General features: G+C 43.0%; 2 protein-coding genes across 2 annotated transcripts; both read left to right on the top strand.

The window, feature by feature from the left end:
- The first annotated feature begins 4,029 nt into the window (after positions 1–4,029).
- On the top strand, positions 4,030–5,032 carry LOC131333882 (uncharacterized). Its single transcript, XM_058368687.1, has 3 exons — positions 4,030–4,261; positions 4,471–4,672; positions 4,798–5,032. The coding sequence occupies exons 1-3, from the start codon at positions 4,049–4,051 to the stop codon at positions 4,842–4,844; spliced, it is 462 nt and encodes a 153-aa protein (XP_058224670.1). The 5' UTR covers positions 4,030–4,048; the 3' UTR covers positions 4,845–5,032.
- A 6,459-nt stretch (positions 5,033–11,491) lies between these two features.
- On the top strand, positions 11,492–12,463 carry LOC131330182 (uncharacterized). Its single transcript, XM_058363680.1, has 2 exons — positions 11,492–12,127; positions 12,287–12,463. Exons 1-2 carry the CDS (start codon positions 11,492–11,494, stop codon positions 12,461–12,463), a joined length of 813 nt encoding a protein of 270 aa, XP_058219663.1.
- The last annotated feature ends 13,324 nt before the right edge of the window (positions 12,464–25,787 follow it).

The raw sequence follows: 25,787 nt of genomic DNA, 5'->3' as shown, positions 1-25,787 counted from the left end.
ATAGGAAAACCACATACATAAATCATTAAGGAGATTGAAAGCTTACTTAGTGCCTTTCTTTGGAAAGGCCTGGAGCTGAAATCTACAGGTGCAAAAGTTGCTTGGGAAGCAGTTTTTAAATCTAAAAATGAAGGTAAAAATGAAGGTGGTTTGGGTTTCAAAAGACTTAAGGAATGGAATAAAGCATCTATGATGAGGCATCTATGGGCTATTTGTAAAAAAGAGGATATTCTCTAGGTCAAGTGGATTCATTCTTATATGATCAAACATCATTGTCTCCGGTCTAGGAAGCTTCTTGATGCAGGGCGCCTTATCAACTATGGAATGATCGAGCAACAAAGATGAACACAAACTATAAAGTTAGAGAAAACGGTCTCTAGACTCTTTTAATTTCAATAATAATCAACAACTGTCTTGCCCAAAAGACTTACAACTTATTAAATAGTAGAGAAAACCCTAACCCTAATTGATTCGTCCCAGACCGGAAAGTGAATCAATTAATGACAAAAATGACCAAAAATGGAAAAATTCAGAATAATAGCAAACTAGAAAATAGAGGAAATTCTAAGACTTCTACCAAAAGAACGGCCTAATTCGGATTCTCCTTATTTTCCTTGCCCAAGTTATAAGCAAGTCAAATCTTTTCTTAAACGGCAAATTTGGGCTTTCGGGACCCTAAACGGCCGTAAATGGCTAAAAAACACATTAGCTTCACCCTCTCTGAACCGGTTATACTCAAACAGAGAAAGGCATTCCCTCAAAACGTAGAGGGATCCACATACGGGACGACGTGATCCTTAATGCACGGAATATCACTAGGGCCACCGACTCTAACTAGTACATCATTGACCGTGTCTCAACCATGTTAACAATTCAAACTTTTATAAGGATCTTTTATAAGGATCGTTTAACCTCATTTTCACTTACTGATAGTCCATCCAGGTCTGAAGTTTCCCTTATCAAACCAGATAGAAATTCATAATCTAAGTTATAGTATTTACAAGTCAATGAAATTATACAGACTTCCAACAAATTGCTTCTAGCTTAAGATCGAATGCAGTTAAAATCTCAGCATTACATTCCTAGAACTGTGTCATAGACTCATAGTAATCTGCTTCAGTTCAAGCTTAAGCCAGCTAATGGAATAATAGCAGTACACTAATGGTCGAAGTGATGTGTTAATCAAGTTGCTTTACACAGTACAATACACTTCTGTACCTACAAGATAGCCGCCTTCCTATTTTATAGTGTTCTTCCCCTTTTAAGCTAAGTAGCAAAACAATGTGTCTCAACACATTGGAAAATTGGAATTACACCCACCAACCAAAAGGAGGGTCAGATTTAGGAGTAAGGAGTCATACCCTTCCAAGTTAAATACTTACTCCAAAAAATTCAAACAGTCAGTTTATCGAATGGAAACTCAAAAATTTTACTGAAAGACTCCAACCTCGAGCACTCTACTTCCAATTACAATCAAATAGTTAAGATGACATTTCAACTGAATGTCTTGTCCAAATAACCATCATAGAAACCAGCCAATTCCAGTTAGCTCCAGAGACCATAAAGACTACAAACTGAAGAGCATTAAGCTAATAGGACTGACATACTCACACACACAACCATTTCTTATGTTCAACTACCAGTAACCGTTTCCTTTTTATCAAGTTACCGTTTCAATCCCAACTTAACCCTTAACCATAACCATTTTATCAATTTACCGCTTCAACCTCAATACATCATGAGTGATTCCAAGGCGACGCACCAGTCGGTGGCCCTAGTGATATTCCGTGCATTAAGGATCACATCGTCCTGTCTCATATGTCATCAGATCATTCTGTGCATTAAGGATCACGTCGTCCTATCTCATGTGTCATGAGATCATTCCGTGCATTAAGGATCACGTCATCCTGTCTCATGCGTCATGAGATCATTCCATGCATTTAGGATCATGTCGTCCTGTCTCATGATCCGAGTTCCCAAACCAAATACAAACTCATAATCCAAGTGTCCAAACCGGTCCAATACAAATTCATTCAGAACTTCAAGAAGAATTGTATAATCCAAACACAGTCCCAACATATTCAAGTCACAGTACCTTGTGAAATAAGATAGCAAAAATAAGTTCAATCTTCACAAGGGGTGGTGTCTATTGGACACTGTCTAGTATAAAAATGAGTTCAACCTTTCTCCTAGGCAATATATTAAACATCTTATATGCATGAGTCAATCAACCACATATCGCATTTTTATCTAGCCAATCATACTATCCTTTAAACAAGTCCCAACATACCAAAAATCACACAATCTAGTAAATAACTATCAAAAGCCATTAATCAATCATACAAAGTAAAAACTCACCAACCAAACATAGTGCACAGAGATCACATATACCTAGAGCACATTAGGGTTTACTTCAAATTGGGGGAAAACACCATAAATCACAAATTTTAGGCCAAAGGCGATGTGTCCTAACCGTTGGGCCATTTCGAATTGAACCCAAGTGGGCCCAAAGCCAAATCCCCCGGTAAGTTATTTACGAAAATACCGATTAATGGAAATAAGCCTTGGAATGCTTGTAGTGGTACTCCTCCGCTATGGCATCTGCATCACTTCCCAATGACTCCTCTTGGACTCTCAAGAAAATTTTTGAACTAAGGAGGGAAGGGCAACACTTCATTAAAGTTCACGTTGGAAATGGTCTTAATACCTCTCTTTGGTATGATAATTGGCACTAGTCTTGTCCTTTGCTTGGTTTCTGATTGTTTCTGCCGGTAGCTAGTAGTTAGGATTTTTTGTGTAATCCTGTTTTTGTTGCTTGTATGTAGTTCAGTTGTCAGGTGGTGTTGGTAGGGTGTAGTTCTATCCAAGGCTTTTTTGCCTTGGCTTTTTTGGCCTCGTCCCTTTTATAAGACGGAAATTGTTCCAAAAAAAAAAATATATCATTAAAAAAATATATGCATGGCCGGTTTGGCTTTTGCTTCGAAAACTCCCATTTAAAACCTTTTAGACCTAGTAATTCAACTATTCAAGCAAAGAGAACCAGATTGTGAAAATTTTCTAGCTTTACAACCAAAAGCCCCTTAAAAAATTGGTAGTTAATTTGGCTTTTGCTTTCAGCCACTGAGATTTCCCATGTACGGCAGGCAAATACAAAAATGGCGCTTTACAACCAAAAACCCCTTAAAAAATTGGTAGTTAGTTTGGTTTCTGCTTTCAGCCACTGAGAATTCCCATGTACGGCAGGCAAATACAAAAATGGCGCACCAAAACCTAAGACATGCAAATACAAAAATGGCACACCAAAACCTAGGATAGGCAAATACAAAATGGTGCACACAAAAAAAATACCCTGATACAGTGAGAACCATAAACTCGCAACAAAAATGGCGTATTGTATCAATTAATATAGAGGGAAAGAGAGATCAAGAGGGGGAGAGACGAATAGGGACAGAGAGAGAGAGAGAGAGAGAGAGAGAGAGAGAGAGAGACTTGAAAAGGAGATTGCAGGAGCTTCAATTTTGCCTGGTTCGCCATGGTCGTAACGCTAGAGAGAGAGAGAGAGAGAGAGAGAGAGAGAGAGAGGGGGGGGGGGGGGTGTGATAGACTTCTTTTAGTACTAGCTAATAGGAAAAAATTGAAATATAAAATATAAATTGGATAGAATTACCTAATACTACGTCGTTTTATAAGCACTACTTATGGCAACCCAAAAACTTCATCGGTGAATCCCTGAAAAGAAGCGCCAAGTGGAAATTGTGGAGCGAAAAAACTCGCGCCTAAAAAATTGGACTTCGGCGATGCAATTTGTGTATTACCAAATGTGGGCTTTTCGCCGACAACATTTTTTCATCGCTGAAACTACAATTTTGGTCTCTAGAAATAGACCCACAAATGGATCCAATTGGATTATTAGCGGCCATTCAACGCCGATGCATTTATCAAAGTTTGTCGCCATTGCATACCCAACAGCAACTCAATTTTTGGTTCATCGCCATCTGGGTTGCCCTTGCTGCATTTTCTTGTAGTGAATGAAAATGAATACGAGAGGATGAGAAACAACAAAGCCAAAGAGAATGAAAAGAAGGTGCAAGCTATGGGGTTCAAGCATATACCAGCTTCTTTAAGCGATTTTGTTTATTACGTACCTGTGAAGAGGAATGGCAAACTAATCAGGGCTGAGGCGGATGATGAAACCTCACCTGGTAATGAGGATGATAGTGATTACGACTTTGATCAGTCTAATGACTCTTTTCAGCAAGAGGTACTCTGTGGCTACACATAATATATCAAAAATAAAACCTATTTCATTTATTACATGACAGGATGTGTTATTATGCTTATGTTTTCATACATTATCAAGTCAATGGACGTATGTTATCATGCATTATCAGTTTCTTTTTATACTTTTTTTATCATCAAAGTTTCTTTTACTCATTCTCCATACTTTTGCATTGTCTCTTGGTATTTTAGGTTGTAAGGATGCAAGTGGTACATCAAATGCAGCCTGGAACATCACATCTTCAACGAGCCCCTACCAGAAACCAACATGACGTGAGCCCCATCCATGAGAGGGTGACCCGATTGACCCCACATCCAGATGTGGGTATCCAACCTCCACAACCTCTTGATATTGAGCAAGAGATTCAGGCAGCCCCCTTTGTAGCACCTGTCGGTAAGTTTTAAACGTTATTTACATTTTTCTTTTGACAGTATATTTAAGCACTACTTTTGGCACTTATATTTTTTTTGCTGAAGCTTGGCACTTACTATATTAACATAGCTTCATTATAACAACAGTTGCTGATAGACCTATCCATGGCCCGACACGAGGCTTGATGGTTTAGCAAATATTCGACAAAGAAGGAAAGCTTCTTGTTCCCATCCCACGGTGTTTTCGTGCACCTGTCGGGAAGTATCCATGTAAACTTGCCACGCAGATTGGTGTAGAGGTTTTTACAAATTTGGAAAATCTTACTATCCGTAGATGGAAAGTTGCAGATGAAAGTGTGAAGGCACCTATGCTTCAATGCATTAAGATAATTACAATATTTTCTTATTTACTTACATCGCATTTCATATTAATCAATACCTTTGCTATTGGCTTTGGTAGGATCGATTTAACTTGGAGGGAAATCCCATAGATATTGAGAAGGTAGTGGCAAGACAATTTGGGCATATACAGAGTGATTACACCCATATGCTTTACAGAAAGTACAAGAAGCTTAAGAGTACTAAGGAGGTAGAGTATGGTAGAAGCCACCCACCATCTGGCATCAGTCACGAATAGTGGATCGGTCTAATTGATAAGAAATGGAGTGATACCAAATTTCAGGTCAGTGAAGCGCATGCACAAACTAATTTATTTTCAGGTCACTGAAGTGGACATTTTTAGTTTCCTTTTTACCTCAACATATGTAATGGAAATGCATAGGTTGCAGTTTCATTTCTATGGAAATGCATGCACAAACTTTCAGTCACTGATTCATGATATTGCTTTTTACCGAAGCTTATTTTGGTTTCATTTTGTATAGGACATGTGGAAAAATTGTTTCAACAAGTTTAATTGGGTTGGAATCAACTAAAAACATAAACAACCAGAGCGAAATGAAGTCCAAACATAGATGTGGTTTGAAGTCCATCCCAGTGAGGGTAGCTGCAATGGTGAGTTTTTTTATATTGTAGTTGTTAGAATGCAAATATGCTTAATCTACTTACTGGTTCAAAAATTAATCGATCAGATGCAAACCAATGAGAATCGTGTGCCGGACTTGAAAGAAGTTTACAAATCTACCCACTTCAATGAAGATACAAAAATGTGGATCTCTGAAGAATTCGAGAAGAACTATGTACGTATATTTGGTTATTTGCTTTAGTTGCTAAAATATCTGAAGCTTAAATCTTATTACTCTATGTTGTTTTACATTTTAAAAAGAGGAAGATCGTAGAGGTAGAGGCTGAACATTGTACTGAGGCTGGTGTGACGTCGATCACACAAGAGGAGCTTTCAATCAAGTCGCTCAAGGCAAAATCAGGATACATTAAAGGATTTAGTATGAGCCCTTCCTCATCTCTTAGGACCACTGTTGCATCTGCAGCCAACAATCAATATGTATCACATCTGGAGTCACTGGTACAAGAATATCAAAAGGAAAGGCAAGCACAATAGCAAAAGATAGATGTGCTTTCAGAGTCAAACAAGCAGATGGAGTTGACAATAGCTACGATCATGGAGTATTTGAAGCACCAAGGGAATGGATTCACCGAATTTATTTAGAATTCAAGGAGCACATGAACAGCATGCTGTATGGTTAGTAATTTACCCCGCAATTTTGCTTTCCATTATTGATAGGATCGAACTCCACAAACTCCACATTTCTCCTTGTCACTGCATCAGCAAGTATCCTTAACTCCCTTCCCTCTCTGTATTATTACCTTGTTAATACATGTGGATTTCGGACATGCAATTAAGCTGTCGGCTGCTAAAGTTGGACATGGCAGTCTAGTGGTAAACGCAATATATCTAGAGTCCACATCATGCACTACAATATGATTGGAAATTCTTTTGCATCTTATAAAGTGCGGAACAGAACTAGCATCTCTAATTATGTTGGTCTAATAACGCCGACTTCCATCCCAGGGTTCTCTTCAATTTTTTCATATCAGTAAAAAGTCGGGTGAAAATCTCATAGTAAGAGTTAAGTTTTGAATGTTAGAAAGTGCAAGTGAAAGTTCCCAGGGTTGTTCTCTTCAATTTTTTAATATCAGTAAAAAGTTGGGCGAAAATCTCATAGTAAGAGTTAAGTTTTGAATGTTAGAATGTGCAAGTGAAAGTGATAGTAACCATGAAAAACATAAATGTGTTTGAACGTGAAATTCTGATTGTCATAGTTTGATTAGATACATTGTTGGACTTAATGTGATTTCCTAGGGGTGATTGAAGTTCTGGCTTTTCCTCTAAAATACGACATTATTCTCATGTTTCGTAGTGTTCAGAGCTTTCATTTATTGTTTGGCTATATTTGTCTAAAGTATAATGGTAAATGCTTAAAATTTCAGATATTCATGTTGGGTGCTCTCACAAATGAGAAAGTCTATCTAATGGATGCTTTCTTTTTCTTGGTAGTTGTATATGCACCTTATGTTTTGGATATGATGAAATTATTTTTGACTAGTATAATGTCAAAGGGGCTTCTGGTTGAATCATTAATGACCATGCATTGAATCTTTAATTGGCTTTAGGCTTAAGGAATTATATGTACAGTGGTTGATATCTGAACATAGTAATGATTTTCTTTTATTTCGTGTTTGTAGATTGGATATGTAGAAGGTTGGTGATATATATGACAAGGCCTTAATACTTCTTTTTGTTGTGATGGGCAGTCCAACAACTTTTCCTTTTTGTTTCGTGTCTTCGACCACTACTCACTACGTGCATCACTTATGTTACTATCTATGTTCAGTTAACTTGGTTCTTTTTGGACAATGAATGGACACCTTGAAACCTTTATTACTTTGTTTAGTTGTTTATGGTAATATGAAGGTTAGTAATGACTTCTGTAAGATGCATTCTTATGTTCAGCCATTTTTTTTCCTTTGTTTAAAATTTTGTTGATTGGATTTGGGGAGTGCTTTAAAATGGACAAGGTGAATGAAACAACACCAATTGTAAACTAGCGACAAAATAAATTCTCTCCAAAATCTTTTGGATGAGGAATACTTTTCTCGCTGTTGTTTTTTTTGGAAAAAAGCATTAAATTACTTTGCGACGAAAAGAGAATTGATGGCGAGGAATTAATTCGTCGGCCATGGGAATAAATTAACGAGGAAATAATTTGTCAGCCATGGGAAATATTAGCGAGGAATTAATTCATCGGCCATGGGGAGTCATTGACAAGGAAAATGCATTTTTCGTCGTGAGGGGTCTTCTGCGTGAAGTAAAGATCAAGGAATGGGACAACAAATTTTTTTCATCGGCAACAACTTTGGCGATGAAAAGCATGCAATTGGCGAAGAATTTGTTTCGTCATCTTAGACATTTTTTGTTGTAGTGCAAAGAAGGTGTATTGAGTTGTTAATTTCAGAATCTTAAGGCCTCTTTATATAGGCTCCGGGTGACATCACCCCAACCAATCACAATGCACGAATTAAATGGGAAATATATAACCGCAAGATCTCTTCTCAGAATCTCTTTCGTAGCCTTAAAGAATTGGAGAAATGCTGCTAGGGTTTTGGTGCATCGATCAAACAATGACAAAACATTCCAGAATTCCCGAAAAAAGATGATTTGGCGGCCACCAAAAAGGCATCTCGCGGGCAAGGAATCAATTTCTTTGGTAGAATTTCAACATCATATTCCACGAGTGAAAGAAAGAAGTGGAGGCTGTGAGATAGATCTTACGGCAGACAAATATATCTTCCTAGGATGCTGTATTTCTGTCTAAAAGGCTATTTAGCTTTGAATTGGGTCCTCTAATTGGCTAAAAGTACTCATCAAAGTCCTCAGGTTTTCAAGAAGTCAATCATCAATCACTGTATCCATTCATCATCGAGATGGTATCTAAGGTGGGACTTGAAATAATCGTTAGGTCAAACTAAGGTGTCTACAAGCAGCCAATAATATGCTTTACAAAATTCTGCCTCACTCTTAACTTCATCAACTTTTTAGTGGTCCAAGAATAGTCATGAGGAATTGGCATATACCAAAACTTTTTGAAAATTTTACCTGATCTCCTCGGGGTTCAAAACAGAGCCCAAAATAGTCATGAGAATAAAATGTGTTGGAGAGGTTAAGAATGGTTAGCGTTTAGAATGAAGGAATGGATGAGTGATTTGGAGGGGTCGAGGAGGAGGCATAAAACATGACCGAGCACAAGTCATTTGGCCTGCCTACATATCCCGATGTACGAATCAGGTCAAATAAAGTTCCATGTTCTTAGGTAGATGGTCTCTCCCTCTCTCTGAAAATCTGTCACCTCTTTCTAGAGGCTCTCTCTAGAAATTTGTTTGCTCTCTCTAAAGGAGATGGCTCTCTCTCCCTAGAACTATGTCTGTCTCTTCTTTCTCTGTGTGTGTGTGTCTTTATTTGTCTCTATGTGGAAATGAATACCAGGCACTAGTATTTATAGTCAGGGACCAAAACCTCTACTGGACTCATCCTGCTGCAGACCCTGCTTGACCGCGATGCCATCAGTCTGCGGCCCTATCGTGGGACACAGACGAACCTGTCGTGGTTCTGTGGCACCTGCAGATGAGTGACACGCGTCAGATAGGCTCGCGCGCCTGTTGGAGATGTAAACAACTTTCAGCAACAGACAAGCTTGCACCAAGCAGATTTGCAACCAGATAGGCTCCCGCGAAAAGGGTCCCGCAGACAGGGCCACGGACTCCCACATTCAGGGCCGTGGTAAGCTCGCCAGGTTCTGACATACAGGGTCGCGATAGGCCCGCCAGGCTCCTGCAGACAGGGCCGCGACATGCCGCTAGACTCCTACAGATAGGGCCGCGGCAGGGCCACTAGGGTCCCGCAGACAAGGCCGCGGATTAATAGGGTCGCGGCAGGCCCGTTAGGGTCCCGCGATAGGGCCGCAAACTAAATGGGTCACAGATTCGTCTTCTTCTGATAAGGTGGTCAAAGTTTAGACCTGGTCAACTAAAACAATTTTGACCTTTCCTACAATAGCTCCCTGACTGATAGAAGTGTCTAAGCCACACATTTCTATCAGGCATAAACTAGAAGTGAATTTTATCTGCATCTTCTTAGCAACATCGTTGGTGCATCTCGCGCTACTCGCCCTTCAACAGGACTCGCGCTAACTCTTGCACATGTTCGGTGCATCTCGCGCTACTCGCCCTTCAACAGGTGTAGGGAGGTATTCCTAAATAGGCACAATTTAGTGGCTAAACACGTGGTATATAGATACATGCGAAAGATGAGACAGGCCGTACTACCGATGAGGGCGGTGTTCGGTGGAGGGGACCAAAGACATGAGAAGTCAGTAAACCAAGTCATCGATAGAGGTCCAGAGATAGCACATGTCACTGGTCCAGGAGGATTGGTCGGCAATGAGGACCGGCGACATGAGAAGTCATTGGTCCAAGAAGTCTGTACGGGGTCAAGGTCCAGCAAACATGAGAAGTTGTTGGACCAATAGATTAATATAGGTACAGTGACATGTGAAGTCACTGGTCCAAGTAGTCTCTTCGGCAACGAGTGGGCCGAACTAGAGGAAAACTTTGGGGAAAGCAGCCCCAGATGCAAGGAACGTTCTGGAAGGTTCCAGAACAATGTAATTCCGTAAGGGAATAAGATCCCGAGAATGTATGATCTGGGAAAGATACCCAGTGGGAATGGAATGTTCAGCCAGTTATGGAAAAGAGTCCTAAAAGGACTAAGCTAATGAATTGATAAGGGAACAAGAATCCAAGATATCCTGGGTATCCTATATGAGATAGGAATTCTAGAGCAACAGGGATGCTTGGGCAGCAATCATCTATGAGTCTATAAATATGAGGTAAACCTAGAGATGAAAGGTATGCAATTCATTGCATTCATATCATTTTCCTACTGATAATTAGGGTTTTCTGCTAGTACGTGATACTAACTTAGGCATCAGAGGGCCTTTGCCATGAGAGGCAAACGTGCGCTCGCCCCAGATTAGGGTTCCAACGACGAACTAGGGTTCCGGTGAAGAGGCACAAGTAGCCGTAGCAATCAAGTGTTATTCTAAGGACCAATTGTTTTCATCCCCCTACAATTGGCGCCGTGTGTGGGAAACAAAAGAGTTCCCTGTTGAAAAACAACCATGGTGGAAGAAAATCCAGTCACACCACTTAATTTGAAGGACTAGTTGGGTGGGGGAGGAGACAGGTCCCCACCAGGTGCTCCAAAAAAGCCCACTAGCAGGCATGGCAGGAAAACAACAAGCAGAGATGGCCCTCTGACCATCCCAAATAACTCCAAGGACAAAGAGGGTAGGAAGGCCACAGGCTCCACGAGAAGGAGCAAGTCCCACCGAAGAGAAGAATCAGTTGCACATTCAAGGAGTATACACAACAGTGAAGATATCCTCGATAAAAAGAGGAAGGAAATTGAGGAGTTCGCTCGACTAATCAAAAGACGAGAGCACGAGATCCGCGAGATAGAACGGATTTGAGAGTATCCTAAAGACTTTGGACTTTCACAAAGAAATTCCAAGGGAGACAGGTACGCCATGGTGGAATATGAGAAGGCTCCTTCACGAAGAGGAAGAAGCAGAGGCAGGAATCCTACTCCAAGAAGGAAAAGATCCTCTTCACGAAAAAGGAAAAGCGAAAGTTCAGACTAGAGTCCAACTAGGCGGAGGACTACTTCGGAAAAAGGAGGAGTAGAAGCCGAAGCTCCACCCCTGAGGGCGAAAGATCTAGGAAACACCATAGGGACAGGTACAAGAGACCTGATACCAATCAGGCCAAGATCGTGGCTCACAAAACCAAGGAACATGAGGATGGAACGATGACTGCACGAGAAGCAGCACAAAAGGCCCTAAGTAACATAACAGCTTCCCCCTTTGCAAGGAGGTTACAAGAGGCTAGGTTGCCGAGCAGAGTGAAGCACGGTACGTTCATCCTTTACGAGACAAACGCAGACCCCATGGCTCACATACAGCACTATCAGCAGGCTATGTTCATGCATGATGGAGATGATGCCATTATGTGTAAGATGTTCCCTTCAAGTCTAGGGAAGGTGGCTTTATCTTGGTTTCATAAATTAGGACCACGCTCCATACAAGGATGGAGGCAGTTGGCCGAGGAGTTTACTGCTTGGTTCTTGACAAGCAGGAGAGCCCCAAAAATGTTTGAAAGCCTCTCCACAATGAAGCAGGAGGAGAGTGAGCTGACCAGGGACTACGCTAAGAAATGCTGGGAGACTTTCAAAGAGATTGAAAGTTGCAGTGAAGAGTATGCGATTGCTACTTTCAAAACTAGCTTACCTGTTCGGGGAGAGTTGTGCTGGTCGTTGAATTTTCATTCGATAGTAACACTGGCTAAGCTAATGGAGCGAATTGAACAACATACCAGAATAGAAGATGACATACTCCGAGAAGATGGCAAGGCCGTCACCCAACAGCCTAAGATACCAACAAAGAAAGTGAATAAACTAGAGCCCGAGACCTATAGAGAAAGGAAAGAGTACCGACAGGCTAAGAAAGAGCAGTACAAAGAAAAACAAGCACTTGATCCTAAGTCCTTCTTTTCAATAAACACGGTTTGGAAGGAACCAATCTATAGGATTCTTTATCGAATAAAGAATCAGCCTTATTTCAAATGGCCACCAAGTCTGGGAGGAGATAAGGATGCAAACCGGGCTACGAATCAACACTGTAGCTACCACAAAGATTGGGGTCATGTGACTGAAGATTGTGAGATGTTCAAGAGGCACCTTGATGACTTAGTCTCTCGAGGGTACCTCAAGGAATTTATCTAGGTGGACCCAAAAGATAAAAGGAGAGCCATGGAAATGGTTTACGAACAGAATCCTAGAGGGGTAATCCATATGATACATGGATTGGCCACACCTTATACGAGAAATGAGGTTAGGCTACTCCAAAGGCAAGCCAAACATGACCAGCATGTTATGCGATTTGGAAACAAGAGAGGGCGAGGGAACGATATATGCAACGAGAGCATAGTATTTACTGATAAGGATCTGGGAGAAGTCCAAGTTCCCCACAATGATGCTTTGGTCATCACCCTCCAGATTGGGGAGTATGACATTAAGAGAATCCTGGGGGACTCAGGAAGTTGTACAAAGGTAATGTATTATGATGCATTTAAGAAATTGGGCTTGGCCCAGACAGATTTAGAACAATCAACAACACACTTGGTTGGGTTTGGTGCAGGGGCAGTGTGGCCCCTCGGGAAGGTGACATTGCCTGTTCGGGCAGAATCAGTAGTTTTGAGAACTGATTTTCTAGTTAAGGATGTTCCATCTTCCTATAAATGAATTATAGGAAGGACCTGGTTGCATAAGATGAGGGCTGTTTCCTCTACTTACCACTAGATGGTAAAATTCCCAGGTTCTAATGGGATTGAGAAAATCAGGGGCAATCAGAAGGTAGCACAACAATGCTTGATTTCCATCATCAAAAGAGTCCCAAAGGCCCATCATGTTCATACGGTTGAAGCACCGGATCAACCGACTATCGAGGATGTCGAAAGAATCCCAGCAGAAAGAGTAGTGGAAGGCCTAAAGAAAATACAGATTAACGAGACTGATCCTGAAAGGAATTTTCTAATTGGGCAATCGCTACTGGCAGAAGAAGAGGCCGAATTGGTGAGTTTCTTAAAAGATCATGTTGACGTGTTTGCATGGATACCAGAGGAGATGCCCGGAGTAGATATAGATGTGATCTGCCACCACTTGAACGTTGATCCACAACATAAGCCAATCATTCAGAAGAAGAGAAGGGCAACCATTCAACATGTTGATGCTGTTATCGAGGAGGTAGATCGTTTGTTGGAAGCCAAAGCAATACGGGAGGTTTACTACCCAGAGTGGCTATCCAACACTGTTGTTGTAAAAAAGAAAAATGGAAAGTGGCGTGTCTGTGTAGATTTCACGGACTTAAACAAAGCATGTCCAAAAGACAGCTTCCCTCTTCCAAGGATCGACCAGTTGATTGATGCCATTGCTGGATACTAACGAATGAGTTTTCTCGATCCATGTCGGGGATATCATCAAATTGCCATGTTTGGGCCTGATCAGGAAAAGACTTCCTTCATTACACCACGAGGATTATATTGTTATAGTATCATGCCCTTTGGGCTAAGAAACGCAGGGGCAACGTGTCATTACACCACGAGGATTATTGTTATAGTATCATGCCCTTTGGGCTAAGAAACGCAAGGGCAACGTATCAGAGACTCGTCACCATCATGTTCAAAAAGCTCCTAGGCAAAACCATGGAGGTTTACATTGACGATATGGTGGTGAAAAGTAAGACCAAACAGGGACACATAGCAGATTTGAAGGAGGCTTTTGGAATCCTGAGGAAGTACAAACTAAAACTCAATGCCTCGAAGTGTGCATTTGGAGTTGGCTTTGGGAAATTCTTAGGCCACCTAGTGACTACAAGAGGGATTGAAGCAAATCTTGATCAAATAATAGCCATGCAAAGGCTACAAAGTCCCAAAACAACAAAGGAAGTCCAGAGGTTAACTGGAATGGCTGCAGCCCTCAACAGATTCATTAGCAGGTAAAGTGACAAGTGCAGACCCTTTTTCCAGTTGTTAAAGAAAAGGGAATGATATGAATGGGGAGCAGAGTATGAGCAGGCTTTCCAGTAATTGAAGAAATACTTGGCAGAAGCCCCACTTTTGTCAACCCCAGAACTGGGTGAGTCTTTGGTATTGTATTTAGCAGTTTCTGAACACGCTGTGAGTGCGGTCCTGTTAAGGGATAAGGGATCCGAACAATCCCAATATATTATGTGAGTAAAACATTGCTAGATGCAGAAACAAGATATCTGCCCCTTGAGAAATTGGTCTTGGCACTAAGGACAGCCACGAGGAAGTTGCCACATTATTTCCAAAGCCACAAAGTTGTGGTTTATACTAAGTTCCCATTAAAATCATTGCTACGAAAGGCAGACTTCTCGAGACGAATCTCAACTTGGTCTGTTGAGCTAAGCCAATACAACATTGACTACCTATCGCTCACTCCTATCAAAGGCCAGGTGTTGGCTGATTTTGTAGCAGAATTCTCACCTGCAGTTGCACCCTAGCCTCCCATGAGAGAGAAGCAGGTAACTGGGCCACTAGCAAAGAATGGCAAAGCCCAAGCCGAACTAGATCCCCTTAAGTGGAAGTTGTTTGTTGACGGTTCAGCATGCAACACAAGTTTAGGAATTGGGGTTATGCTTTTTCCTCCTAGTGGAGTAATGTTGGAGCTATCTGTTCGGCTAGGGTTTAGTGCATCAAATAACATGGCGGAGTACGAGGCATTCTCATCTGGGTTGAGAGGTGCAAAAACCTTGAAAGTAAAGCGAGTTAGGGTGTATTGCGATTCTCAACTCGTGGTCAATCAACTGTCCGGGGAGTACAAAGCCTAGAGTGAGAAGATGGCAGCCTATGTAGAGGCAGCCAGGGATTTGCTTGACACTTTTGAGAAAGTTTATACCGAGCAGATAAGTTCTAGGTAGAATGCTCTAGCAGATTCTCTAGTTTGGTTGGCTGCAGCTATACCAACTGAGTTTAAAAGGAGGGTGGCCGTAGACTATCTTAGTGAGCCTAGTATTGGGAGGAGTATGGAATTGGTCTTAGATGTGAACCAAGGACCAAGTTGGATGGATCCAATCATGGAGTTTTTACGAGATGAAACACTCCCCACTAATAAAAAGGAGGCTCATAAGATAAAAACAAAGGTAGTATGATTTTGGCTATGCCTTGAAGGAAAGTTGTACAGAAAGTCGTTCACAGGGCCGTATTTACTTTGTGTACACCCTGAGATGGTGTAGAAGTTCCTCCATGAGATTCACGAGGGAACATGTGGAAGCCATGCTGGAGGCAGGTCCATCGCCCACCGAGCAATCACCCAGGGCTATTGGTGGCCGCATATGTAGGAAGATGCAAAAGTTTATGTAAAAATCTGTGAGAAGTGTCAGAAACTCTCACCAATGATCCGAACACCAGCTGAAGATCTGGTGCCCTTGACAAGCCCTTGCCCGTTTGCACAATGGGGGATGGACATTGTGGGTCCGCTCCATAAAGCAACTGGAAATTGAAAATTCCTGCTCGTAGCAACGGATTATTTTACAAAGTGGATCAAGGCAGAACTGTTGGCCAAAATCACTGAGCCTATGATAGAGAGGTTCATGTGGAAATGTATTATTACTCGATTTGGGGTCCCCTATTCGTTGATTACAGATAATGGGTCACAATTCCAGAAGAAATTCAAGGCTTTCTATTCTCAGTATGGGATAAAGAATTACTATTCCACACCAGCTTACCCTTAGAGTAATGGGCAGGCAGAGGCATCCAACAACATCATACTTGATGGATCAAGAAGAGGCTAGATAAAGCAAAAGGAAAGTGGCCTGATGAGCTACCACTAGTCCTATGGGCGCACCGAACATCACCAAGAAGGTCTACGGGAAAGACCCCCTATTCATTGGCATATGGTACAGAAGCAGTTATACCATTGGAGGTTGGTCTACAAACCAATAGAACAACATTGGTTGAAAGTGGGGGAAATGACAGGGCCCTAAAAATTGAGCTTAACCTTGCCAAGGAGAGGAGAGAAAGGGCCCTTGTGCATCTGGCCTCCTATAAAGAACAGCTGATGAGGAATTATAACAAACATGTGCACCCTTGAGAATTTGGTGTCGGGGACCTAGTACTACGAAAGGTGCTCGGTAATACCAAGGTGGCCAACGAGGGCAAGTTGGGTGCCAATTGGGAAGGTCCATATCGAGTGACTGAGATTGTGGGCATGGGGGCTTATCGATTGGAATGTCCACAATCTGAGAAAATTCTTGTTTAAAATGAGTTTAGTTTTATTTCATTTTGTTTTAGGATGCACTAACGTGATTGTGTGGGAGTTACGAATAAAGCTCCCTTCTTTTTTTATTTGATTAATTGCAAGGGGTATGAATAACGCCCCCTTGAGTTCATGGATTATGAATAAAATCATCTTTTTGCAATATATCAATTTTTCAGAAGTTTTATTTCGTACCTCTAGTTCTTTTTTCTGTAAATACGAACTTCGGACTTGTTGTTTTTTTTTCGTATTGGAGAGCAGGAAATAGGCATGAATGCTTTTGTACGTACAAATACACGTATCATATGGCTAAGTACGAGACCACTTAGGCTTCTGTCTAAGTATGAGAAACATAGAAACATATGATCAAATGTTTCCTAAGTATGAAACACTTAGGGTGGATACACAGATTGCTAAGTACGAGAACAGTTAGGCTTCTGTTTAAGTATGAGAAACTTAGAAACATACGATCAAATGTTTCCTAAGTATGAAACACTCAGGGTGGATACACAGATTGCTAAGTATCAGAACACTTAGGCTTCTGTCTAAGTATGAGAAACTTAGAAACATATGATCAAATGTTTCCTAAGTATGGAACACTTAGGGTGGATACATAACGAGATATGTCTAGAAAGTTTTGACTAAGTATGAAATACTTAGCCAAATATATGCATGAACACGTGTATACGAGCATACACGGTTCTCCTGGTATACTTGGTAAGTATGTATTTACCCTACAAAAGGTTAAAATGAACGATTGTATGGTGATATGAGATACCCAACAAGTTTAAAAACTAAGGCGAGGGTTTATGGCCACGAAGGGCTGAACAAAACATAAAGACCATGCATAGCCAACAAAAACATACAGTTATGCCACAAAGGGCCAAATACCTATGTTATCAAAAGTATGAAAGTATTGTTGCCACGCAACGCAAAATACCAAGGACACGCAGGTCCTGCAAGATTGATTTAAAATGTTTGAAGGGCAAAACAATATATTTACATATCAGTCCAAATTCTGGACCTCTAGAGAAGTTTCGCGTGAAACTTTTGTAGTTGCTTCAATGCTGGTACTAGCACCAGCAGTATTTTTCTCCAGGTTGGTGGCCTCATTAATGGCTTCCTGAATAGGTGAATGTTCAATAGAGGCATCCTGATGCTCCGTTGGGATATCCTCATCAGCTTTGGCAAATTCGTCGATCTGCTACTCTACGTCTTCTTCTGGGGGCTCCTCAGATTCATGGGAGGCTAGAGCACGGCTGCTCGGAAGGTCATTCTCAACCCATAGTGGAGAGTCTTCAGCAACCCTTAGCTTGGTAAGACATGCTTCCCAGTAAGCAACCCATATCTAATCTTGGATGGCTTGCATTTGCTTCACGTAGCTGGCAGTTGCAGCATCAAAACCCTTTTGATGTCCCTCATCACAAGCAGCCTTTTTTGTATTCTCCATCTCGGACAAAGCCTGGCTGAGGTTGTCCTCAGCAATCTCCAGCTTCATTTTCATGGCATCTACATCAAGCTTGGCCTTATCTCTCTCTTTTTCCAGCCTGGTGATTGTTTGCAGTTGTCTGGTGTTGTCCCTGAGCAGCCTGTTGTGTTCAAGTTCAATTTCTTGCATCTTTTGACCCAATGCCACCATTTTTTTGGATAAACTAGCAGGAATCGAGCAGTTAGAAAGCGGTATGGACATATGTGATATGTAAAAGAGTAAAGTATGGGAATTGATGCAAAGGAACAAATGAGATACCTTAATTCCACTAACAAGGCCAGTGGATATAAGCCGATCTGGAGGGGACGCGGACTCCTTTTGCATATCAACTGGCAATAGTATGCCTTGGGTGAGGGCCAGTGCAGTTTCCGAGGAACTAGCACTATCCTCGATGTGTACTGGCCGATCACCTTGATGAGTGAAGGAGCCCAAGTTTGAGGAAGTGCCTGGGTAGCCGGTGAGAGAGGTAGCTGAATAGAGGCAGCGGCCTGAGTTGCAGCATCCCCGGTATCATTTTTGGGATGTTTGTCCCGGTGAGCTTCATTTGCTTCGATGGAAGTGTCACGTTCCCGAGGAGACGAGGAAGACTGGGTAGAGCCCCCCTATTACGACGAGGTGGTGGGGGAGCATGACCAGTCGATGTTATTCGCCTTGTACCACGTCCCCGAGCATAAATGGTAAGAACAGAACTGAGGTTTATAGGTTGACGAGACATAGTACTTGAGTTGGGCGGCGAAGGGGAATACCCTGAAGAAGAAGATTGTCTGGTATCACGATCTTCGACTAGCTGTTCGGCCTGTCGATGAGGAGTCTTCCTGACAATCAAACGAGGAAGTGGAATACCTTTGGAAATGGGTACTTCACCAGGTTGCCAGGCAATCGTCACTCCAGCTCGGGATCTATTGTTCCTTGATTGGGGAGCAGTGGATGTGGAAGCAGAACTAGTACTTTAGTTGCTGAGTCTTCTGTCAATAAAACCTCTATGGGCAAGATCGTAGCCTAAAAGCACGTCTGCGTTGCGACCTTGACCAGCTGTCAAGGTACCTGGTTCTCCGGTGTACTTGAGAAGCTTGTTGATGTCCGTTGTTCGGACGTAGATGGGTTCCCTTCTTCGCCTGTTGTTGATGTTGGATGCTGCACGTAAAAGCACAAAGAAAGTTAAAAACAAAGCATAAGGGTACATAAAATGGAAATAACAGCAGTATGAGCAAATTAGGAGCATACATGGGTGACCCCATATGTGAGGGCAATGAAAGCCCACCACTTGACCATCTTCCCCCGTCGGCTGGAAGCCTCCAGCAACATAAAGGAAATCTATTTCGTGATCACGAGCAGAGTCTGGCAGGTTGAGCATGAAACGTTTATCTGCTCTCCTAACTTTGAAATAGTAGGTGTTGTAGGGGGATGAAAACAATTGAATGCTTCGGATCAACTGGATTGCAACGGCTTTCTCGTGCCTCTTCACCGGAACCCTAATTCGTCGTCGGAACCCTAATCTGCAAAATAGACAGGGGGTGAGCGCACCTTTGCCTCTCGTGGCAAAGGCCCTCTGATGCCTTTGTTAGTATCACGTACTAGAAATCGAACCCTAATTATCAGTAGGAAAGCAAGAATGCAAAGTATTGCGTACCTTTTTCCTCTAGGTTTACCTCATATTTATAGATTTGCGTATGGTTGCTGGCCAAGCATCCGTGTTGCCCTAGGATTCCTAACTCGTATAGGAATCCCAGGATATCAAGGATTCTCGTTTCCTTTATCAGTTCATTACCTTAATCCTTGTAGGACTCTTTTCCATAACAAGCCGATTATCCCATACTCGTTGGGTATCTTTCTCAGATCCTATATTCTCGGGATCTTATTCCTTAATGGAATACTATTGTTTCTGGACTCTTCCAGAATGTTCCCCATGCTCCAACAATTGATTGGAGTTCTTTCCTTGTTCGGCAACCTCGTTGCCGAACAGACTACCTGGACCAAGGACTTCACATGTAACTTGGTCCAAACGTAATCAGAATATCTCTTATCTGCCGAACAGATAGTTTACACCAATGACTTGTCATGTCATTGGCCTTTATTTAGCCGAACAGATTGCATGGACCAAGGACTTCCCATATCATTGTTTCATATCGCTGTTCTTCATACTGGCCGGCGATAAGTCCAGTCGTATTCACCACGTGCTCCCAAACATCACGTGTTCGGCAACTAAATGTATGTGCTCGGGAAAACCTCCGTACAGGTGTTGTACTCAGGGTTTAGCACAATGCTATACCACCACTAAATATCCCAAATTCCTAATTGAGTCCCCATAATCCTATTCAGAGCTACGACCCACATCACCAGCCTAAAGACATTGGTCGAAACTTACATGGGTGTAAGTCGGTACCAATTCAAAATGTGGCAAAGTAATGGATGAAGGGGGAAACGGACCCCACCCTCAACGATGGCAACAATAGGGATACACATTCTATCCCATGAACCAGCATCTCTGTCTGCGCCTAAAGGGGCGAGTTGAAGCCCAACGTTGTCAGGAACTTTGTAATCAGATCTAAAGGTTGCCATAGCTTCGTTGGTTTCACAAAGCTTCCTAAACTTGCTGGGTTTAAGGGGATTTACATTTTCATCAGCCATGGGAGATGATAGAAGTTTTTAACAAAATATGAAATCCAACAGTGGGTAAGATTGAAACCCTAAAATGGGTAAATCTGAGAACGAAAATCCCAAATAGATTGGTAAGAATAGATGGAATGAAGAGCTTACGAGGGTAGTGCAGCGGTGATCAAAAAGCAGAGTCGCATTATGAAGACAATGATGAATAGTAGTGGAGGAATAGAGCTTCGCTTGGAGCTATAAACGAGAAAAAGGGTCTTTTGAAACAAGGGTGAAAACCCTAAATGGACCTTTTGAGGGTCTATAAAGAAGATGGAGGCGAAATGACGCCTTTGACGATGTTACAAGAAAAAGTAACGGGGATTGAAGGCTTCTAAGGATGCCGTCCTGATGCCGTTTGGCTGAAATGTCAATTCAAATTTAATGCGAAATGTATGAGAAACGCCACATGGATATCATGCCTCAAGAAGGCATAATGATTAAGGCGCCAAAAGCATCAATGAGTATAGATGCTATGACTCCATGGAACCAAAGTAGTTTCGCTCAACGTTCATTTCTAGCTTTACCAGCAACCCCAAGCAGTGGCAGCGAGCAAAGCTGGGGAGCAATTGTAGGGAGGTATTCCCAAACAGGCACAATTTAGTGGCCGAACACGTGGTATATACATACACGCGGAAGATGAGATAGGCCGTACTACCGATGAGGGCAGTGTTCGGCAGAGGGGACCAAAGACATGAGAAGTTAGTAAACCAAGTCATCGATAGAGGTCCAGAGACAACACGTCACTGGTCCAGGAGGACTGGTCGGCAATGAGGACTGGCGACATGAGAAGTCATTGGTCCAGGATGTCTGTACGGGGTCAAGGTCCAGCAAACATGAGAAGTTGTTGGACCAAGAGATTGATATAGGTACAGTGACATGTGAAGTCATCGGTCCAAATAGTCTGTTTGGCAACGAGTGGGCCGAACAGGAGAAGAACTTTAGGGAAAGTAGCCCCAGATGCAAGGAACATTTTGGAAGGTTCCAGAACAATGTAATTTTGTAAAGGAATAAGATCCCGATAATGTAGGATCTGGGAAAGATATCCAACGAGAATGGAATGTTCGACCAGTTATGGAAAAGAGTCCTAAAAGGACTATGGTAATGAATTGATAGGGGAACGAGAATCCAAAATATCCTAGGTATCCTATACGAGATACGAACTCTAGGGCAGCATGGATGCTTGGGCAGCAATCATCTATGAATCTATAAATACGAGGTAAACCTAGACATAAACGGTACACAATTCGTTGTAATCATATCGTTTTCCTACTGATAATTAGGGTTTTCTGCTAGTACGTGATACTAACTTAGGCATCGGAGTGCCTTTGCCACGAGAGGCAAATGTGCGCTCACCCCTTGTCTGTTTTACAGATTAGGGTTCCAACGACGAACTAGGGTTTCGGTGAAGAGGCAGAAGTAGCCGTAGCAATCAAGTGTTGCTCTAAGCACCAATTGTTTTCATCCCCCTACAATAGGACTCGCGCTAACTCTGGCACTTGTTCGGTGCATCTCGCACAACTCGCCGCCTGTTGCAGCCCTATCTGCGACCCTATCAGTCTACGACCTTGTCTGTCTACGAGCATGTCTATCTCGACCCTATATGTACTCTGGCACCTGTTTGGGCTGTTACTTTATTCTTTAACATGGGCCACCTCACGTTGGTCGTCCTATAACAGGACTCGCGCTAACTCTAGCACTAGTTCAGTGTATCTCACGTTGCTCGCCCTTTAACAGGAGTCGCGCTTACTCTAGCACATGTTCGGTGCATCTCACGCTACTCGCACTAGCTCTAGCACCTGTTCGGTGCATCTCGCGCTACTCGCCCTATAACAGGCTCGCGCTAACTCTGGCACCTGTTCGGTGCATCTTGTGTTACTCGCCCTTTAGCAAGACTCGCGCTAACTCTGGCACCTGCTTGGTGTGTCTTGTGCTACTCGCCCTTTAGCAAGACTCGTGCTAACTTTGGTGTCTTTTCAGGTTATGCGATGTTCTCCCCCCTGGACTAATATCTATCTGAGTCTGATTCTGCCCAGAGGGTGGCCATTGGCCATGTACTTTATCAATTTGTTGGATGGTCACGCCTCCGTTTCTTGATTGTGATAAATGGCACCCGCTAGGCTTACTCGTGAGGTAGCCCCCGCTCAGGCCGACTCACGACTCTACTGCATTTGTCTTTCCGTAGGTGCCACGGATGAGTGGCTTCGCACATCTTGGGGATATATTTGTCTTGCGTGACAAAAGCTTTCTCCAGTTATGTGACGTGTCAAGCAAATGTAAGCAACATATTAATATAGCTTCCAGAAGTGGTGCATGAGAGAAACCAATTTGGCTTCCTTGCTCAAGAGAATATGTGTAACTTCATAATAACTCCACCATAATGGACAAATGAAGGTGTAAATCCACCCCTTTTTTTTTAGCTGAGACCAAAATCCCCACGTCTTTGCATCCGCCCCTTTTTATTCTGACAACAATACTCCAAGTAGACAAGGATAATTTTGCAGTGCATCTCGCAACACTTATCTAGACTCGGTGGTTCCTGAAGCTAAGTGGGACTCCCACAGCAAGTTTGCCTCCACGATGGTTCTCGCGTCTGACACGTCTCTGCTTCGTTCTACCCTTACTGATCTCACAAGATAGAAAAATCGTTAGGAATGCTTCTCATTAAGTGGTTCGCAACAGTGTCGTTCAACTATGTGGGGGCGTGATTTCTTCGTGCTCCTTCTGGTGCGGCCGCCTCCGAATGTGGGACCGTGAATTCTAACGCCGGTCTTGATGTACCTGCAGAACCGGAGGGGGCTGTTCCTCCGGGAAGAAGCTCCGATGATTAAGTCAGTAGGTGGAGAGAAGAAGTTTAGCAAGAACAATATGTTTGGAGAGAAAGAAGTGTTCTCTTAGATTAGATTTTCTCTGGATCCCCCTCTCAATGGTCATGCTTCTCTATTTATAGGCAAAGAGGTGAAGTGCTGAGCAAGTTGGCCATACTTTCCACGTGTCACGTTCTGCACGGTCGGCGCCTTCTAGCAGGGCCAGTTAATGAACACCACTTCCCTAGTCTTTCAGAACCACATGGGTTGATGTCAGAATGGTCACATCGTTCAGAGATGTCACTTTGGATGTCTGAGAGGACAGCTTTCTTATCAGTAGATATTTATGGAAGGTTCCACAATCGTCTAGGTTCGGCGGGACCCTCGTCCGACATGTGAATTATCCGAGCGTAGGATATCCCGACCAAAGCACATCCTGGCCGAACAAACGGAAGTTCGTATCTGTGCGCCCGATAAGACCCCGAGCGAACTTATGTGTCGTACGTTCGGATATAGCCTATAATTGTTCGGTGAAGTACTCGTGGTCCTGTCTATCCTTCGGTCCAGCCGATGTCCACACTCATTTATAGGTGTACTGTGATAGCTTTTATGATGGGTTAAACAGCGTGCGAACCCTCATCCCCCCTTTTGAACCTTCGGATATTTCGGCCCCCTACAATAGCCCCTCAACTCCCTCTTTCCTTGCTCGGAAATGAAAGAGGAGTTGAATAAGAACCTGGCCGAACGAATACATAAATCCGAAGAACAATAAGTCCGAAGAGCGATCGACCAGACGAACCGTCAAAGTTGAACGGACAGAAACTATTTGAAACGCTTCGAGATGTGCGCGCAGCCTTTCATTAAATGCTTCTGTAACCGTCGATTTGAAATGATGCCAGGTGTCGCGATTTCACTGGGTAGTGATACTGCACGCCTCAGACCCGCCACGCGTCGTTCATCGAGCGGGACATCAGTCTCCCGCCCAAATCCAACGGTCAGGGTGAGAAACCGCTTCGAATCCTGTACTCAGTATAAAAGGGGCAAGGGGAGGAGAGAGAAAATCACTCTCTCTCTCTCCATCTCGATCGTATCTCTGTTCAAGCGCCGTTTCAGACCAAAATCGCCAGAAATCTGCAGATTTGAAGGTTTCGATCACAGATTTCTCTTGATTTCTCAGGTATTTCTCGAGTTCTTTCATCCCGTGATATGATTCGTGTGTTTTTTGAGTGCTTTTACCCCCTTTTATTGGCTTTTTCGTTTCGTTTGGACTGAAACGATCGCCTGATAACCCAGGTGTTCATGTGTTCTTCCGAACACGTGAACACCTTCAAACGTGAGGTTTTTCCAAAGGGGCAGTCTTTAAGAAGCTTCACAAGCCCCGTTAAGTTTCTCAATCTCTGTTTCCCAATTGTTTCCCTGAGCGGTATAAGTTCTTTCTTCGGAATTTCTTCCGAGGGGATATCGCTCGGGAAATAACCGAGCAGAGGTGGGATCTCTCCTAACGACACAGAACAACGAACGTAGGCACTTAGATTCCTGGCCATGCAAATCGCTAACGGTCTTATCCCATGCACTTATCTGTTTCTAGGTATGGAGTCTGCAAAGTCACCTTCTTCGGGCGAATCTTATCGGTCGGTGGATTCCGAAGATTCGAATTTTGGTAGATCCGATCCAGGGTTAGCCGAGGCTATAAGAGATTTCGCCCGAAACTACCGAACGGGATCAAGTGGAAGGATCCCCGAGGGCGTGGAAGGAGTCGACTACCCCGCCATGGTGGCTCCTCTCCGAACAGTGGGGCCGGACCCCGATATTATAGATATAGGTGAGTCGTCATCCGAGAATCCTCATGACGAAGCAGAAGAGGAAGAAGAGGCCGAAGGAGATGACGAAACCGAGTCGAGACCAGGAACTCCACTTGTTTCGTCAGGCCAAGCGGATGAAGGGGCCGGATTTGCTGGGGAATCCTCGTCGCATCCGCCGAAGGTGAAGAGGAAGATCGTCCCGATGGACCCGGATGTGATCCCTGACCGAACGGGGAAGGACCCTTGCCCTTATTTGGAATGCTTCCAAAATAAGACGAGCCTGGACACCTTCCGAGCCATTTACGACATCCCCGACGACGTTATCATTTCACCAGTTCGAGGGAACCGAATAAGATACAGTGATGAACACGTCACCGTCCCCCTGATGGCAATCTCAGAAGGGGGCCTTCGGTTCCCGATGCACAAAGTTTTGAGAGAGATACTTCATCGTTTCAATCTCACTCCCTGCCAGCTGAGCGTCAATTCCTACCGCATCATTCACTCGGTAATCGCCCTTGCTGAGGTGA

The sequence above is a fragment of the Rhododendron vialii genome, chromosome 1a, assembly GCF_030253575.1.
Source record: "Rhododendron vialii isolate Sample 1 chromosome 1a, ASM3025357v1".
Taxonomy (NCBI): Eukaryota; Viridiplantae; Streptophyta; class Magnoliopsida; order Ericales; family Ericaceae; genus Rhododendron; species Rhododendron vialii.
The sequence above is the reverse complement of the archived record's forward strand: the minus strand, read 5'-3'. Positions and strand labels throughout refer to the sequence as shown.

What these genes read in the sequence shown, in the direction of transcription:
- LOC131333882 (XM_058368687.1), top strand. Translation starts at nt 4,049, where the DNA reads ATGAGAAACAACAAAGCCAAAGAGAATGAAAAGAAGGTGCAAGCTATG. An exon ending in ATGACTCTTTTCAGCAAGAG is followed by an intron (nt 4,262 to 4,470) that starts GTACTCTGTGGC and finishes TTGGTATTTTAG; the next exon opens with GTTGTAAGGATGCAAGTGGT. An exon ending in CCCCTTTGTAGCACCTGTCG is followed by an intron (nt 4,673 to 4,797) that starts GTAAGTTTTAAA and finishes TTATAACAACAG; the next exon opens with TTGCTGATAGACCTATCCAT.
- LOC131330182 (XM_058363680.1), top strand. Translation starts at nt 11,492, where the DNA reads ATGACTGCACGAGAAGCAGCACAAAAGGCCCTAAGTAACATAACAGCT. An exon ending in CTAAGATACCAACAAAGAAA is followed by an intron (nt 12,128 to 12,286) that starts GTGAATAAACTA and finishes TATCGAATAAAG; the next exon opens with AATCAGCCTTATTTCAAATG.